Below are 17,264 nucleotides of genomic sequence, written 5' to 3' on the forward strand. Positions count from 1 at the left end.
TCAGTAACACACAGATTCTCAGGGATTTAAAATGTGAGTAGAAAACAGGAAACATTTCTTGATCACATTTGTGGTGGCCCTGGTAAATGTGGTAAAGAAACAAAAAAACCAAAACAAAACCAAAAAAAAGCAAAAAAGAAACAACAACAACAAAAAACCCAACAAAAAAAACCCCAGACAGTCTCCATATGAAAACAAAGAAGATAAAATGGTTGTCAGTGAGATAAGTGTCTTATTGGAAAATCACAAAACAAAATCTTAAATTGAGATTTAGCCATTGCCTCTAGACCCTTCAATCAAAAAGGAACTATATTAACAGAGATAGGAATCAGTATTGCATTGTCTGCCAAATTTCTTAGACCTATCCAACAATTTCCAGTGTGCTAGACAGAGTGAGTGAAAGAGGGTATGAAGGGATTTGGGATTCTGCCATAGTGCAAATTAGTCCAAATGATGGTATAAATGACATTTTTTGTTAAGCGTGTAATTTGTTTCTGAATGATAAATGAGGTCCCATTTACAAACTAACTTTAATGGAAATCATACTCTGTTGCTGGGGCAGAGAGATAGCCATTAGGGTAGAGAAAAAGAAAGATGAATATAAAGAGATTTTTTTTCATTAAATTGTTAAATTTAAAACTGTCAAGAAGCTTTTTTGTATTTGTCAGCCTTTTATGATGCTATTTAAAGACTGGGAATTTTGTAATGGGGAAAATGAGGAAGAATATAAAAGAACACGCACAACAGCAGATTATTCTGAAAGAAAGCAGATTCATGCAGTTGTTCTAACAGCTGAAAAATTCTCATTGATGCTTAACAGGACATCAGAGAGAGAGAGGGAGGGTGGGGGTGGGGGGGGGGGGTGGGGGTGGGGAAGGTAATCATTTCCCACTGTGATTACACTGTAATATGTGTTTCACTCTCCCAAATATGAGGAACATACAGAGCAGAAAGTCTTTTGGCTGCGGTTGCTTTATATAGGTCACTGATTTTTTTGTGCTACACAATGCAAGGCTGGCCATAGAGCGGCTGAGATTAATTGTAGATAGTAACTATACTTTGGCAAAAAGGACAGTTTAAAGTATATATCTACCAAAAATAATATCTCAAACAACAACAACAAAAGCAATATCACAGCCTCTTGAAGTCTCATGAGCAGTTGCATGATGTAACCGTAAATGAGAAAAGCTGACAGTTGTAACATTACTGAAGTCACCATTGATATCACTGCACATCTACTGCAGGGCAGCACTGCCCTGGTGAGTGAGTGAGTGAGTGAGTGAGTGAGTGAGTGAGTGAGTGAGCGAGTGAGCGAGCGAGCGAGCGAGCGAGCGAGCGCGTGCATGTGTGTGAGTATGAGGGTGAGAATGGATGCGGATGGTGATGTAGACATGTTTCTGTTCAGTTACATTCAGGCTTGTGCTAGTGTGGGTGTAAGGGAAAGGAAATGTTAGAAATGTAAGTGCAGAATGTAAAGGGTCCCACATCATTGTGGATAAATAGAGATTCATTTGTGTAATCCATGAGGAGAAACTATCACAGTGTGTATGAGCACTCTCTCTGTTCACTTCCTTGAATCATCTGCATTGTCTTCCACAGTGGCCTTTCTCTATCCCCCCCCCCCCCCCCCCACCCCCGCACTTGAACTTCAAAGGCAGCATGAGCGCTCTTATGTAGGGCATGTGTGCCATGTGGGGAACAAAAAGAACATAATCATTTGATATTTGCTGAGAGTAAGGGAAACTGCTGAAGTACAATGATTAATCTTCATGTTTAAAAAAAAACACCGTCTATAAGGGGCATAAGTGCAGCTATATGCTTGAATATCCCTTTTCCTAACCACTGATTGTGTCTTGGTTACAGACAAATTGAAAAATGGGGAATGTCACATAAGCAGCATTTAATCCTGGTATGCTTCACTACTAACCTGCTTTACACTCCAGACAAATGCAATAAGATAACCAGCAGATGGCGCTATAATCTTCTGTAACTTATCTAACACCATACCCTTTTGTCACCAGCTGATTTTTTGTCCCCGTCCTATTGCTTGGGGTTTGTTTAAATGGGTGTGTATCTGAGTATATACCAGTGACATAGGCATATGCAGCAGCGTTCCTTAGGTTCAGCTACGTATTTTAGGTGATATAAACAAAAACAAAACACAAGGCAGATGTTTGTACCATGGTAATCATGGTTATACCAGTTCATTGGTGTGCAAACGTTCAGCAAGGACACTTCAAATGTGTTAGAACTGTGTTACAAACTTGGGAGTGGTAGGGTTTCCCCAAAGTGATAGCCAAACTTGTCTCAAAGCATTAATAATCAAGCTACAACATATTATTGATTCATATGGAAAAATTTAGATGTTGAGTCATTCTGTAAAGCACAAATGATACCTAAACATACAATTAACAAGACATGCAATGTTATTCTGTGCATTTTTTTTATTCTTCTCATTTTTGACAGTTTGCTTTCTTCATAACTTTTTTTTTGCAAATAATGATGAATGGGTGGTTGTGGATGAACGGAGGGGGAGGGTCAGAAGTCTTTTAATGTGTCCAGAAAAGAGATGGGACATTGATTGCTCTCAGAGATGTCAGACATTGTCTGCAGGAGAGTCACCGTCTCTGTGGACTTTCCTAACTGTCTCTAATACAGTACACATGGAGTGCAATCCAGTAAGTAATAAATGAATATTTATAAAAGAGCAAACAGTTTTGAGGAAGTGTTCGTGTCAGCAGTGAGTTTGCGCCTTTCTGTGGATTGAGGGGAATGAGAATCATTTAGTGTTGCAGTTTCATTTCACCTTTGACCATTTTAAAGACTATTCACTGATATAATACTGTCAGAGCTGTTTCTTTGCTCCATTATCTGTAACAATAATCTTTTTAAACTGATTAATCTAAAAATAATGAGCATGGGCATTATCACTTTAAAAAAGGTCAGCAAACATAGCAACCCCAGGGGGCTGGTTCTCAACAGCTGCTCAGCGGAGATAGACATGTAACCATGGTAACAGAAAAAACGGACAAATTCCCCGATGCAGAACCAGTGTGTCTGGTTGTGCCCTAACCTTCATTAAAATGCGTTTTAATAACATGGGCATGGACATCCATCTGTTTTTTCCCTTTATTTGGTAAGGCATAGTCTAACGAAACTGTTTTCTGGTTAGTAGCTGTATGACAATGGAGAAATATGGACCACAGTTGTCAGACAACCACAATGACAACACACTTGCCATCTGTCACACTCAAATAACTGACCAAAAGGCTGAAAGGTGAAGAGGTACAAAATGAAGGAAAGACATTAAGTAAAAGAGTGACAAGATGTTTGGAGAAGGAAATGGGGGGTGAGTGTTGCCTACTGTACTGCCTGAGGACAGACTATAGTCTATATTATGAAACAAGTGCAGAGAGAGGGAGAGAGAGAGACAGAGAGAGAGAGAGCAAGATTTGGAGGGGCACATGGGGATCAATGTTAGAATTTAGATGAGGCAACTCAATCAATGCTCTGATAGCAGTCCAGATGGGATGCATTCAGATACTTCTATGTAACAAAAACCGAAATACAATATGTCTTTGTACAAATTTATGTAGCTACAATATAGTATTGAGAGACCAATTTTGCGCAAGCATAGAAAAATGATAAACAACCTCGAACTTCCTATGAGAACACAGTTTTGCACTGATATAGAAAAATGATAACTTGGTTGGTATTTCCTTTGGATATTTACTTTGAAAACCAAATCAGCAGATGAAAACAGCCTGTTTATCTTATGGTGAGCCTCAAAATATTTATCAGTGCTAGACATTGCATTCAGGAAACCAGCTTCTTTTTCACTTATCAGCACGAAAACATGCAAGATTCCATTTGAGCACTTATGTATGTGCGTGTTGTCATCAGATGTAATCATTAATACTTTTGTCTTTTGTACATATGTGCATTTTTTGTATTGTGAATGCTAATTTTAGCTGCCTTACTTTTTCCAGGTAGGACAGATTAATGCTCATAATCTGTTTGGATTTTCCCAAAGAGCCTGAAAGAAAACCAAAGTGAGTTGGCACAACAGGCGTCACAAGGAAATGAAGCGAAACCAAAGGCAGCAGTAAAGAAGCACGAGTGTTAGTTCTTCAATAGAGAGCTGCCATTTTATGATCTGCTGCAAACAGACATGTCTATTAATTAGAGCTGCTATCCTCACTGAAAGTACATCATTAACTGAGGCACAGTAGGTGTGGCACTTTCTTTTAAAGTGCGTGTGAGTAAGGTAGTTGTAGGGCTCCAAACAAACAGCAAAATCAGTCAAGCCTAAAAATGCAGTAAAAGAAAGAGAGGCACATACAACAAGAAAAGGATTTTAACAAGGTCTCTGAATGGTTCTTCTGTATGAGATGATTGCACAAAAGACGTCAGATTTTAGTACTTAACATGTCTCACAGTTTTCAAAGAAAGAACTGCTGCTGCCCTTCTCTGTATGAGAAGAAGTGTCTGTGGTTTGACTGGTGTGTTTCTCTCTGTGTGAGACCTTTGTTTTTTCAGCAATAAGCAAAATAGTGAGATAGACTTTCTAACTCAGAGGTGGTTTTGTGTGCTCTCTCAGCAACCAGAGGAAATCCCCCAAGTGTTAGCAGAGTGGGACAGGTGGACGCATCTGGTTGGATGATTAGGACTATCTCCAGTCTTGTTCTCACTCCTACCTTTGACCAGGCATAATGTTTTTAACTGGGACTTATCCAACATAAGCTAACGCCTGCATGGTCAAACAGACAGCTTTCTTCATTGCCATTCATCCCTCACGCCCAGCTTTTAAGGGACACAGATACAGCTTTGTTAACCCCTAGCTTTCATGACGCATAGTCAGACAGCTGAACCAAACAAGAGGCCAGGTGCTCCCTTTGACACTCTCTCTCTCTCTCTCTCTCTCTCTCTCTCTCTCTCTCTCTCTCTCTCTCTCTTTCCTTTTTCAATGACTCACTGATATGTTATCAGTCGTTCAGGACCTGGGCTCTGTCTATGTCTGGATAACCTGTAAAACATGCAAATAGTACTGTAAAATCATTACACTGTTACAGTTATGATAACCTTGTGGTGGTACAAAAGGGCATGTTCACACTTGGTTTGCTTTTGACATTTGACAATTTTTTTAGACTTTGGGTGACTCACCAAATACTCCATATGTAAATGATCTAAATACAGATATATCAGCAGCACTTTATAAACTTTTTTTTTTTTATCTAGTCAGCTCGAAGAACCAAAATCAGTTGTCTTGTAAGTCAGCCATGAGGTGAAAAGACAGGAAAATACTCAGCTATCTTGATATTTACAATGTAGTCATACATATTATTTGACTCTGCTGAGGTTCGGGTTTATTTTCCATTCCCGTTACCATTATCATCATTTTGACGTAAACAGAACTAATGGGTTTTGACATATAACCACCACTGCCATAACCTCAAGTTAAAGGCACTTTTACTGTGACTCCTCCCCTAGTATCACAACCACAGGCGGTCAATTCACGTAGGTGCACCTTGGTCATACTGAGCGCTTACGTTGGTGAACTGTGTCTTAAGGTAGTGGAAAGAGCGGACGTGGGGTTTCAATACTTTCAGCCATTATTTGTTGTACAGGTAAATTCCCAGTTAGCGTTCGACCAAAGAGAAAGCGCCTTCGTGTCTAATTTGCTTGTGCGTTTCATTTCGAAACACGCAGTCCAAAGAGTTGACGACAGCGTTTGACCAGAAGACGTGAAGACTTGGTTGTCTAGTCAACAGGACCCAACGCAAGGTATGCTATTGCTGATTTTCAAACATATAGACTTTTACAGTGCACAGTTTGTGTTCGCTTCGTGGTCGAGACTACAGTATCAAACATAAAGGGTAAATAAAAATTTAAAATGTTCCGAGATTTTTTTTTTGTTAACTTTGTTTCGCAGCGCTTTACAATCTCACTGTTTTAGCTTATCTTTGTGTTGCAGTGCAAATGATGCAATTGTCTTTATTGCGTGTACATCAGTCACTATTGCGCCTCACTACAAGCAAGCATTTAGTCATGACAAATATATTTCATTGAATGACAGGTGTACTGCCTAATGATAAATTTAGTAATTAAAGTAGTAATTTCAGTAATTAAATAGGCTATTTTGACGTGTACATTTTATATTATTTGTATCATATCACACACACACACACACACACACACACATATATATATATATATATGTGTGTGTGTGTGTGTGTGTGTGTGTGTGTGTGTGGATGTATGTGTGTGTGTGTGTATGTATGTATGTATGTGTGTGTGTGTATATATATATATATGCTATAACCTAACCTAACCTGTAGACGGGCAATCAGTAACGCGTAGCTGAGTCGCTTTTTACTCTGTCCTGAAAAATAGCTCTCAGAGAAATGTATGAAGGTCTGTGCGCTCATTAAACAGTGGTATTCTCTCTGGTCTATGTAGTTCTCGGGAATAACGGCCGCGTAAACTGTAAATCTGAGGTTTTCTAACACGTCTGCTGCACCGCTAAAATTTATTTTTTCCTGTTTTCGCTTTTAACTCTAATTAAACTAATAGGCATGCAATATCAGACTATTCTCTTTTGTATGATGTGCAAAACGTATTAACCTGTAAATCCTGAGGTATCCCCATGCACATCCTACAGATTAATGCATTCATGTAGAACAAGCAAATCACATTATTTAATCTTTTTGATGTGCAAACGATGCTATGATATGGTGTATATATCGTGAAATAAAGCAGTGCCATACTCTTTTGTGCACTGTGAAATTTCTTAGCAGGCAAATAATCCATGGGGCTCATTTGTCAACCTCCAGACAAAGCATTATAGAGAGACTTCTCTTATTTCCTTTTTTTTTCCTCATCTCTGCATGCAAAGTCTGCACGTTAGTCAGAAAAGGGCATATCTCAAAATACTCACGAGTGTGTGGTTGACTCTGTAATGTCTGAAAAAGTGCTTTTATTTGTTTTGAGAAATTGAAGTGTAGGTGGAATGCAGCACAGATATATACTTTGAGGTTGGGCATAAATCAAAGAGACATGCGGGTCCGTCTTGTCCTTTCTGTCTGCTCCTTTGGGGAAAAAAAAAGGCAAGCACCCTGCAGCCTCTTCCATAGTACACCTCAATAGAAAGGAATGCTTGCTTTCGCATACCCCCCACTGCACCCTCCCTCCACCTTTTCATAGCTAACATATTAAGACTTCTTTGTTCTGTAGCACTCTCGATTTTTTTTTTCATGAAAATGGAACAATAGCACGCCTAAATACTTTCCGATATCTAAACATTGTGTTCCATTTATGTAGCGTGATACTAAAATATTGCTTTCAGAAGCCTTTCAGAGTATGTTAGTCTCGAAGATCATCTTGGTTTGCTGTTACCACTTGTTTGTCTGTTGTTTTTAAATGTCTGTGGCCTTGGTTTTCACGGTTACACATTGCATTGCCGAGACAATGCACCTGTGCCTTGTTGGTCTGCTTAGTTACAATTCACATGCGCTGCAGACTGACATCTCTGTGGTTGAAGGTGGTTGTGTGGACGCGGATGTCTGGAGACCCCTGACCTTATTCCTTGCTTGATATCAATACAGATTAGTGCTGAGTGCTCGATCAGTCACATACAGAGTAGCTTTTTTGTGCACTCCTACCATTGTTAAGGTGGTGTCAATGGGCTGCTGCCATTAAAGCTCTTTGTTGACATTCCTGAACTTTGCTAGGCTGTTGGCTTTTTTAGACACAACAACCGCAAGTGAAAATATTCAGTGCCTCTGAGTCACAGTTACTTTGTCTGTCCTATGGCTCAGGGCTCTGTGTGAAACCGGTAAACTTTTGAATGTGTAAGTGCCATTCAAACATTTTTAGTGCTTCAGTTGCTATGTGTGTACATGCAGAGGTTCTGTGAGTTCTCGAGTTCTGTGCATGGATAAAAGAATGTCATGTTGTAGAGTGGAAACTGTGGGTGGAGGAGTGACAATTGAAACTTCGATCATTGCCTATAAAGTGCATGGATGGGACATTGACATAATACTGCACAACCACCTGACAAAAAACTGCTTGTAATGTGTTTGCAGCTGAAATGTTGGAGGCTATTTACAATAAGATTTAGCTTATTACTATATGCAGAGTTCTCTTGATTTTCAATGAAAATGCCATTATCTGATATCATAGCATGAAGAAATATACTCTATAAATGTTATACAGTTTAAGCAAATGTGAATTTGCAGATGTTTTCTGTCTTATTCAGCTTTGAGACTTAGGATTCTTTACTTCAGATGGAAACACGAGCTCACGCATGCTCAGTACTTAGAGAGATTTGTGAAAAGGGACATTCTTTGTATAGTGAGGCCTGCTTTGAACAATGGAGAACAGGGTTAAGGAAAGAGAGGGTGGGCACATGTGCCTGCCTCTCTCAAACAGAGCGCAGCACAACCAAACGGAGCTGAACTGGTTGATTTCTGTGTGTACCCCTTGTTTGAGATTAGTCTGGTTATGGCACTGTATTACTGTGACTCATGCAGAAGAACTTGTGAATAGTTTGTTGTTGGTCACTTTTCTAATGAACTAACTGTAATTCACGATGAGCACATCAATTCTGTGACAGAGTGCTGAGTAATGCTAGGCTAACTCTGACACACAATGGTACATTTAATCATTTCGTGGCTTTTCTTCTATGTCCTTCTCTCTGCTTTATTGACACGTTGTGTCAGACTCAATAGCTTTTTTCTCAGCAAGAAAGTTCCCAAGGAGAAAAAGAGCTTGAGTCATTTTTACTCTCATAGTTCAAGTGGAATCTCTGGCTGTTGAGCTGTACGTGTTGCAACATGTCATTTATATGGAGACACATCAAGTCTGCTACCGCTTGTGTTTTTACCTCAGAGCTTTCGGTCAGAGTAATCTGCTTTCCAAAAAACAGTTTTACATTGTTGACATAATTCAGATCTGTGTCAAATCGCATTGCCTGTCACTGTGTCTGACGGAAATAACACAGAAAAAAGGGCACTGACACAGTCCCTTTTCTCTCTTGTGGGAACTGACATTTGAGAACATGAGCTGTGTGAACTGCCATGTGAGTTTGGTTTATTTGCCCTATGTGATGTTTCTGCAGTACATACATCTGCCCGATGAAAGCGTTACCACATCTCCTATGCAAGTACTGTGATGGCATCATAGAACGAGAATCACAACTTTCTACTCTTTTTTTTGGCGTAAAGGAAGCAGACATTAAAAGCCTCGGATGTATTAAACCACTGGAAGTTGCACCTTTGTGTAGAGAATGGCTCTTAACCAGAGGAAGTACGTGCTTTTAGTTAAAAGTCAGTTCAGAGTGTATGCGCACTGCTGTATTTGCGGAGTTTACCATTTGGTAATGAAACATGTTCTGTGCTTACTAAATAGTTTATGTGCATGTTGCATTTGTTGTTTGCCTCATAGTGTATCGTTCGGAAGTTAAAAATTGAAAAGGTCTCTGCAGATTATACATATGAAAATGTAAAATGAAGGAGGGTAGCGTGTTCATGATTCACAAATTAGAGTGTAGTGTTTGTAGGGGGCTCAGTGGTTGCTGCACCATGGTGAGGTGCCAACTCTCTGAACATTTCGGTGGTTCTTTATTGTTCAGAAACCAGTCACTACGGTGCGGGTGTCTGTAGGGCTGCAGAGATGCTTTACCATTTGTGGACTACCTAAAAGGGGACTAACAGAATGTAGGTCAAATCAGAAACAATGTTAGAGATTCCTCGTGAGTGAATTATCAGTGACTGAAAATTGTATCTAACTTAGTGTGCACGTAACAATTTCAAAGTGTGCTGGAGAGGAAATATGAGTTGAGCTGTAAATGGCTGTATGATTTAGGCACTACTCCTTAACCCTATATAAATTTATGGTAGCATGGCCGAGCGGTCTAAGACGCTGGATTAAGGGGGCGTGGGTTCGAATCCCACTGCTGCCAACAAAGTTTTAGGGGCAGCTGTGGTCTAAAGCAGGGGTTCGATTCCAGGTTCGATTCCCAGGCCCAACATCCATGGCTGTGTGCCCTCGAGCAAGGCACTTAACCCTAATGCTCCCCGGGCGCAGAGGAATGCTGCCCACTGCTCCTGCGTCTGTTGTGTGTTGGATGGGTTAAATGCAGAGACAAATTCACTGTTCACAGTGTGAGTGTGCAATCATGAAGATTTATATAAAGAAGAATATAAGTGACACAGTGCCATGTTCTGTTGTTTTACTCCATGGCTTTTGACAGTGTGCAGAAAAGCACGTGAGAGAGAATGAATGATAGGAAGTATACCTCGAAAACAGAATGTATTTTTAGCAATGAGCAAATGTGTTCTGTCGATAAGAAGCCAGTTGTTGATGTCTTGTCATGAGAGCGGCCTCTGTCGTAGATGCACATGTCTTTGTGATAAGGAACAGAAAGATTTGTGGTTTGGACAACAACTGTTTTTTTTGTTTTTTTTTTAATTATGTGGTGAATATTGTTTATGATGATGCAGATGTAACATGCAGAAATGCGTCTCTAATAGGTACTTGCCCTTCTTTGCTGTTTTGCAGGACCTAAAGTCCATTAACAATGCAGGATGAAAAGGTGGGAGGGATGCTGAAGGTTATCTGTTTTGTGACACTGTTTTTTTGGCAAGGTAAGTAGTCAGCTTTTAATAGCGTTGTTTAATTCAGTGTTTAGAGCACTTTTATGCTAGATGTCTTAGTACTGTAGAAACTGAAAAAAAGCTCATTTGAACATTTTATAACACATAAACCTTTTTTTTTATTTTTTCTATGTAGGAAGAAGCGAGTCCGGTATAAACTTTAAGTTTTGTGGAACATGGCGTCATGGTAACAGGCCCCGATCCCTTATATCTGACGTAGTACCGGGCTGTGGTAATGTCAGCATTTCGGCCAACGAAAGCACTTTGTCTATAAAGGGCGAACTCACCTCAAAATGTGTGCCACCCAAAGTACACCCTCTCTGCCCCACCCTATTCCAAAAAACAAGTCACTTCTGTGTGTTTTGGGAACCAGCGTGGGACCTGCTGCAAGTAGAGCTGAATGGACAAAACTTCACACTGTGTGAACCGCAATTTCAAACTTCCTGGTGCGGTGACATTTCCCCTGGTCCACAAAACAGCAGCTCATATTATGGTATTCTGAATGGCACTATAAAGGACGACCGCATCACTGACAGTCTTCGTGACACCTACTGGTTTACTGGTTTCAAAGGAAACTGCAGTAAGGAATTTATGATAACTTTGATGTGAATCAAATAAACGTAGTAGAAACAATTTGCAACATTTTTTTTGGGTGTGATTAGACATGTCGTGCTTTGCAGGTACAGTTGAAGGAAAAAACTACTGTGACTCCGAAAACATGAAGGGGTAAGATCCATGTTCAGTTCAAATGGATTTTACATTTCCATATTTTGGGTGTTCAGTCCTTCTCTTGTGTAAACAGGAAACTCTGCTTAGGTCAAAGGGTGTGTCGGGGCTTATTCACCAAGTCAAAGAATGGGCATGTAGGATTGCTAATTTATTTGGCAAATTTGTCTTATGTTTCCGTAAATTCCACCACACATGTCTGTGTGTTTCACTCCTTTAGTCTTTTGTAATATGCTGTGCATGTGACTTACATGTGCTTTGAGGTCCACATCAAATGCAAACTGGAATGAACTACAGTTTTTAGGTGGTGGCTCTTTTGTGGTTTCAGTACAAAATGTGACCTCCTGCTTCCCATGCAGCATAGTCAATTATTTTCAAACTTAGATGCACTTGTAACCCATACTCAGTATTAGTATTGCTGAGCTGTTCTCTCACAGGGGGAATTTTTGCAAAGTGTAAAAACATTTTCATACCCTGGGCATAGAATAAAAACCAAACTAAATAGATGTTCCTTCCTACAAATATGGTTTGGTATCAAAGCACAGTCAAGTCAGATACACACACTCATCCAGACACTAGCATTTACCAAAGTATGTAATGTTTTGGACAATTGAGAAATATGTTTTTGTCTCCCCTGTAGGCCACGTATGGGGCAAGGGCATAAGAACCTGTCTTGTTCTGAGTCTGTTGTTGTGGAGATGGAAGAGGGATTTGGAGGATCCAATGTCACTTTACCTGTAAGTGCAATCGTAGACCCATGACTGTGAAAGCTTGATAAGTAAAATAGCTGTTCGATGCATGAAACTGTAGCGGAGAGATAGAGGCTAGAACAGTACCATTAAGCCAACAGGGCAAACATGACACGGTTTAAAATACTCTTGACACCTTTCACAATGTTCAACACAATCCCACAAAGGCATATAATGACAGAGAGAGACAGTCTTAAGATGTGTAAACTTTTGCTCAGTCAGTGTGTATGTATGTGTGTATGTATGTACGTATGTATTTATATGTGTGTGTTTGTTTTTTATAATGTAGGCCCCACAAAAGCAAAAAAGAAAGGTGAACCCTTCAGTGTACCTTCCCCCTGCTTTGAAGCCTTCTGGGAGAAAGCGCTCCAAAGTGTTCTGTACCTACTTGCCGAATAGCACGTTTTCTCAGGTGAGAAGGCACTTTGTCGAGTCACTGAAACAACCTATTAGCAGTTACTCATGTAAAATATTGAATTTACAATTTTGTAATTTACAAAATCTTTGAAACATTCAGTTTTATTTGACTGTATGACTTCACTTGAAAGCATTTTACTCTGCTTCTTGAAGTGTTCACTTAGACTGGATTTCTCTTTTGGCAGAGGGGACCCTCCACATCCAGGATTCTGGAGGATGTTGTTGAAATCTCAGTGGAGAATGAAATTATCCAAAATCTCACAGATCCAGTCAGAATCCGATTCCATCACCATGACATCTCTGTAAGTTGTATTGAAAGAAAGATTCGCTGTTAGGAGAACAAAATAGCTTGTTTACTTTTTTTGTCACATATACTCAAAGTGAAAATCACTTCTAACACCTCTTGCATCACCTTGATCTAAAAGACGTCAAGAATGAAAAGAAACTGACTGTCACAAACCTTTTGGCTGATTTGAATTGTGAAGGCATCTGAATCAGTATCAGACATTCACACGGCTTCTCACTGAATCCAGTTTATGTGGAGCTGGTGTGGAAGTACATAAGTAATGACTGTAATTATAGTTACTCCCAATAGTGTGTCAGCGTACTGAATGATCAGTGATTTAGGAACTCAATATCACAGACACCCTACGAAAAAAGAAAAGTAAAATATTACCATCTGGTGGCAGTTATAATGTATTGCACTGACTGAAATGTTTCTTCCCTGTTTGTTAGGTGGAAGAGTCTGTGTCATGTGTTTCATGGGATACGAGAAAAGGTACGACAACAAAAGAGACTCATAACTTTATGGATATATTACCACAACTAAGTTACAACTAAAAGAAACTGATGCTAGAGCAGCCTTGGTCTGTCTTCCAGAGCCTTATATGTATCCGAGTGCTGCAGAATTTCTCTCTTTTTTACACAACAGATGCTAATGAGATTATTTGGAGAAAAGACGGCTGTAGGACAGTCAAGATCAGCTCAACGGAGACTGAATGCTGTTGTCATCACCTGACGTACTTTGCTATTCTTGTGGTAAGTTTCAGTTTTACTAATACAATGACTAATATCTTTATCAGCAGCGCTTGAATGTATCATTGGCAAAGAAGACTTCGTCTTGGTCTTTGAATCTTCAGTGGTCGGGCTGTGTAGTTCTATTATTGTGGCAAGGTCCTCAGTTTGTTGTCTTATTTTTCCTGTCCACAGCAAATAGAGCAACGTTCCACAGTGCGCCATCTACAGGCACTGACGTTCATCACAGCTGTGTGCTGTGCTGTGTCCCTTTTCAGCTGTAGTATTCTGCTCTTGTCCCTTTGTAGACAAAGGTAACTAACAGTAAACAAGACACTACAATGCAGCCCTTACTTTACCCAGCAAATACAAACACTCTGTCTTGACAAATAATCTTCAGTAGCCGCCTAAACTATTTTAAAAAGCAAGACAGTGACTCAGAAACTAAATAACTGAGCAACAATACGAAACTGTAAATACTGTTTTAGGTGATATTGTGATTTCTGCAGCAGGAGCAGGAAAAACAGTCTAGTAGTTCTCTATATTTATGTCTTTTTCGTTGCTTTGTAGGAATGGTAAAGACAAGTCCTTGTCAGTTCACTATGGCCTGGTGTTAGCCCTTTTCATGCTCAATCTGTTCTTCATCCTGACGGGTGTGTTGGCCAGTGCGGGGAGTGAGGGGGTGTGTAGGGCCACAGGGGCCCTGCTTCACTATGCACTCCTCTGCACCACCTGCTGGATGGCGATAGAGGTGTTTCATGCCTTCTGGCTGGTCTACATGGTGTTTAGCACTTCACCAAATCCAAAGATCTTCTACTTTGTGGGCTTTGGTGAGTGGAGACACAAACACAATTTTGCATAGCGATGGTAAACATTTGCCTAAATCAGTTCTGTTTTTTTTTTTTTTTTTTAATGTATCCACGGTGATTAATTTCGTAAAAATAAAGAAATGTCTCCTCACATGCAGATTTTTGTTCAGTTATAAATGCAGATATATCTAAATCTTCAAGTCAAATATGTGTTGTATCATTAATGTAAGCAGCTGTTCTTGCCTTTCCATGTCTTTTTCAGGTATTCCGGCTTTAATAGTCTCTATTCTGGGATTCTCTTTGGATATTTATGGCCAAAGGAAAATTGTGCCAAATGAAGATATCAACAATCCTTATCAAATGTAAGTAAGAGAAGTGTTTAACAGGTAAAGGTCCGTTGTTACAGAGTCCGTTTAGCAGTCAAATTGTGTAGTTTGCCTTTAAGACATGTCACTTACATGTACAAGCATGAGTGTGCATATGACATTGCTGCTCCTGTTGTTTAGAGTTGGAGTGATCCTTGTCATCCACTGTGTATATTTATGCATTTTGGTTTATTCATTAAAAAAGTGACATACATTTACTTTATAGCAGCTCTATGCATTTCATTCTGCAGTGACAATAGATGGGGTTATTATGCTATTATATGATCTTTATTCCTGTTTTAATTATTAAGATCACTGAGTACTGTTGCTTGCCTTGGACCTTTGTTTAAATCTGTATCACCAAACATCCTCTCATCCAAATCCAAGAAACCATCAGTGAGCAAAAAGCAACAGCATTTCCCCCTTTCTGAGATTTAATAGGTTAAAACGATGATGTTTTTTTTTCCTCTCAGGTGTTGGCTGAAGTATTCTGATGCTGGCCTTCTGACTCACTATATTGCCAATGTGGCCCCTCTGATTGGTTTGATGTGCTGTGGATTCATCATGCTCTGTTTAGTTGTGAGAAAGGTGAAGGACAGGGACGAGTGGAGGAAGAATCGTACGGCCTTCCTCAGTATCTGGGGCCTCTGCTGTCTTTTTGGCATCACTTGGAGCCTGATCTTCCTGGACTTTGGCCCGCTCTCTGATACGATTCTTTTCCTCTTCTGTATCATCAATGCCCTGCAAGGTAGGCTCTGTTCCCTGCTTGCCCTTGGAGCTTTAGAGCTCAGTGCTATATGTGCCAGGACTCAGCCAAAAAAAAAACCAACAACAACAAAAAAGAGAGCGACCAAATAGAGGCTTTGTTAAGATGTGATACAATGTAGCAGAGTTACTTTAGTAAATTCCCAGTGAATTACAACATGTTCCCTCTTGTTATTACAGAATTAGTGATTATCTGACATGAGACTGTTTGAATATGTCTTAGATTTATATGCTTTGGTTTGTATGGGTGAATGAAAGAATAGATGAACAGAAAAACAAATGAATGAAAATGAATGAATGAACGAATGCTCCTTTATTGTTATGCAGGCTTTTTCCTCATGTTGCGGTACTATGTTCTTGAGCGGATACGGAAGAGAACATCTGAACTAGAACAAAGCAGCACAGGGTCCACAAGACAGCACATGCTGCAGACTCAGGAAAAGAGTTGAGAGGTGTCAGAGAGAGCATTCCGGGAATTTGATGGAAACGCAGGTCACACTATGGTCAGGTCATCTGTATTTTAATGTCAGAGACAGACTCCTCTAGCTGAGCAAGAGTCCCCAAAGCTGGTCTGAAAGGGCACTCATGCATAGAGATGTTTTTAAGCATTTAGTGGACGTAATGCACAGAAATTGTTGCCTGTGTGCTTCTTTATGCCTTTTGTCATTAAACTGTTATCAGTGGAAACTGGGAAGTTTCAAATCCTCAGGACAGCAGTATTATAATATCTTTTTGTAGGAAAGTGCACTGAATCCATTCAAACTAAATGCATAGAGTAGAATATGAGTATTTTATAACTCGATAAGCTTTTATTTTTCATTTTCAGTTTTTGTAAGCTTTCTTTTTTATATGTCTGTGTTATTGTTGACTTTAATTTTTAAAGACTCCTTATCATAGCACTTCAGCCTATTTCTCACTTTTTGATTTTTGTGCAAATCTTCTGAGTAAAACAGCGGAGTTAAATCCACTTTAGAATCCTGCTACCCAGACACCTGAGGCGTGTCTCAGAATTGTCAGAAATTCTGTTCTTTTTTAACTATGTTTATTGTTCTGCACACTCTGTACACACTGAAGAAGATGTGACTCTTTGCCAGTCTGTTAATATGATTGAAATATGATTTTTGATCTGAAATATGACTTTTGATAAATTTTGTTTTATGGCATTAAGATCCTTTAATTTCCTCTATATTGTACAATTCTCTCAGGCATTAGCTACTGTGATATATTGCACTTTTATTTATGATGAAACTTTATAATGAAACTGGGGTTTATTTAGAATTCATTTGCTATTGTAGTATTCCTTATCCAATTTCTAAGTGTATATATTTTGATTTTGCTTAAACGTGTTTCAAATGTGTCAAATTCACAAATAAATAATTACTTCAAAAAACACCCTGTGTATGTACACAATGCATTATTTTAATATTCTGTCACAGTAGAATGTGTTTATTTAATGGTATGACTATGTTCACATTCGTGCGTAAAAATCTAGTCGTATGTCAGCTTCAAAGAGATAGTACTATAATGTTTTGCCAGCTGTACTATTTTAAAGGTTAATGGGGACAAATGTAACTACACATATTGAAACATTTTACAAATACGTGTGGCACATTTGATCAGTGGAGGTCAAAAGTCCTGTCATGAAGCATGCCGTACATTGTGCTGTTACTGTAACTGGGAACGATTCTACACATACGTGACGCTTCCCCTGCCCCCACTTATGGATTCCCCCCAAAAGTGAGTCTGTAGAGACATCCTTTACCC

The 17,264-nt window shown here is 39.4% G+C and overlaps 1 protein-coding gene across 1 annotated transcript; it reads left to right on the plus strand.

Annotated features, from left to right (window-relative positions):
• Positions 1 to 11,373: 11,373 nt before the first annotated feature.
• On the plus strand, positions 11,374 to 15,949 carry LOC115804629 (adhesion G-protein coupled receptor G1-like). The gene is made up of 11 exons (XM_030765139.1): positions 11,374 to 11,381; positions 12,022 to 12,118; positions 12,420 to 12,542; positions 12,733 to 12,849; positions 13,283 to 13,325; positions 13,479 to 13,585; positions 13,757 to 13,875; positions 14,132 to 14,391; positions 14,633 to 14,732; positions 15,209 to 15,483; positions 15,828 to 15,949. Exons 1-11 carry the CDS (start codon positions 11,374 to 11,376, stop codon positions 15,947 to 15,949), a joined length of 1,371 nt encoding a protein of 456 aa, XP_030620999.1.
• The last annotated feature ends 1,315 nt before the right edge of the window (positions 15,950 to 17,264 follow it).

The sequence above is a fragment of the Chanos chanos genome, chromosome 2 (genome assembly GCF_902362185.1).
Source record: "Chanos chanos chromosome 2, fChaCha1.1, whole genome shotgun sequence".
Taxonomy (NCBI): domain Eukaryota; kingdom Metazoa; phylum Chordata; class Actinopteri; order Gonorynchiformes; family Chanidae; genus Chanos; species Chanos chanos.

Excerpts from the sequence above, each read along its gene's own strand:
- LOC115804629 (XM_030765139.1), top strand. Across the intron at positions 12,119-12,419 it reads GATCCAATGTCACTTTACCT|GCCCCACAAAAGCAAAAAAG; the intron begins GTAAGTGCAATC and ends TTTATAATGTAG. Across the intron at positions 15,484-15,827 it reads TATCATCAATGCCCTGCAAG|GCTTTTTCCTCATGTTGCGG; the intron begins GTAGGCTCTGTT and ends ATTGTTATGCAG.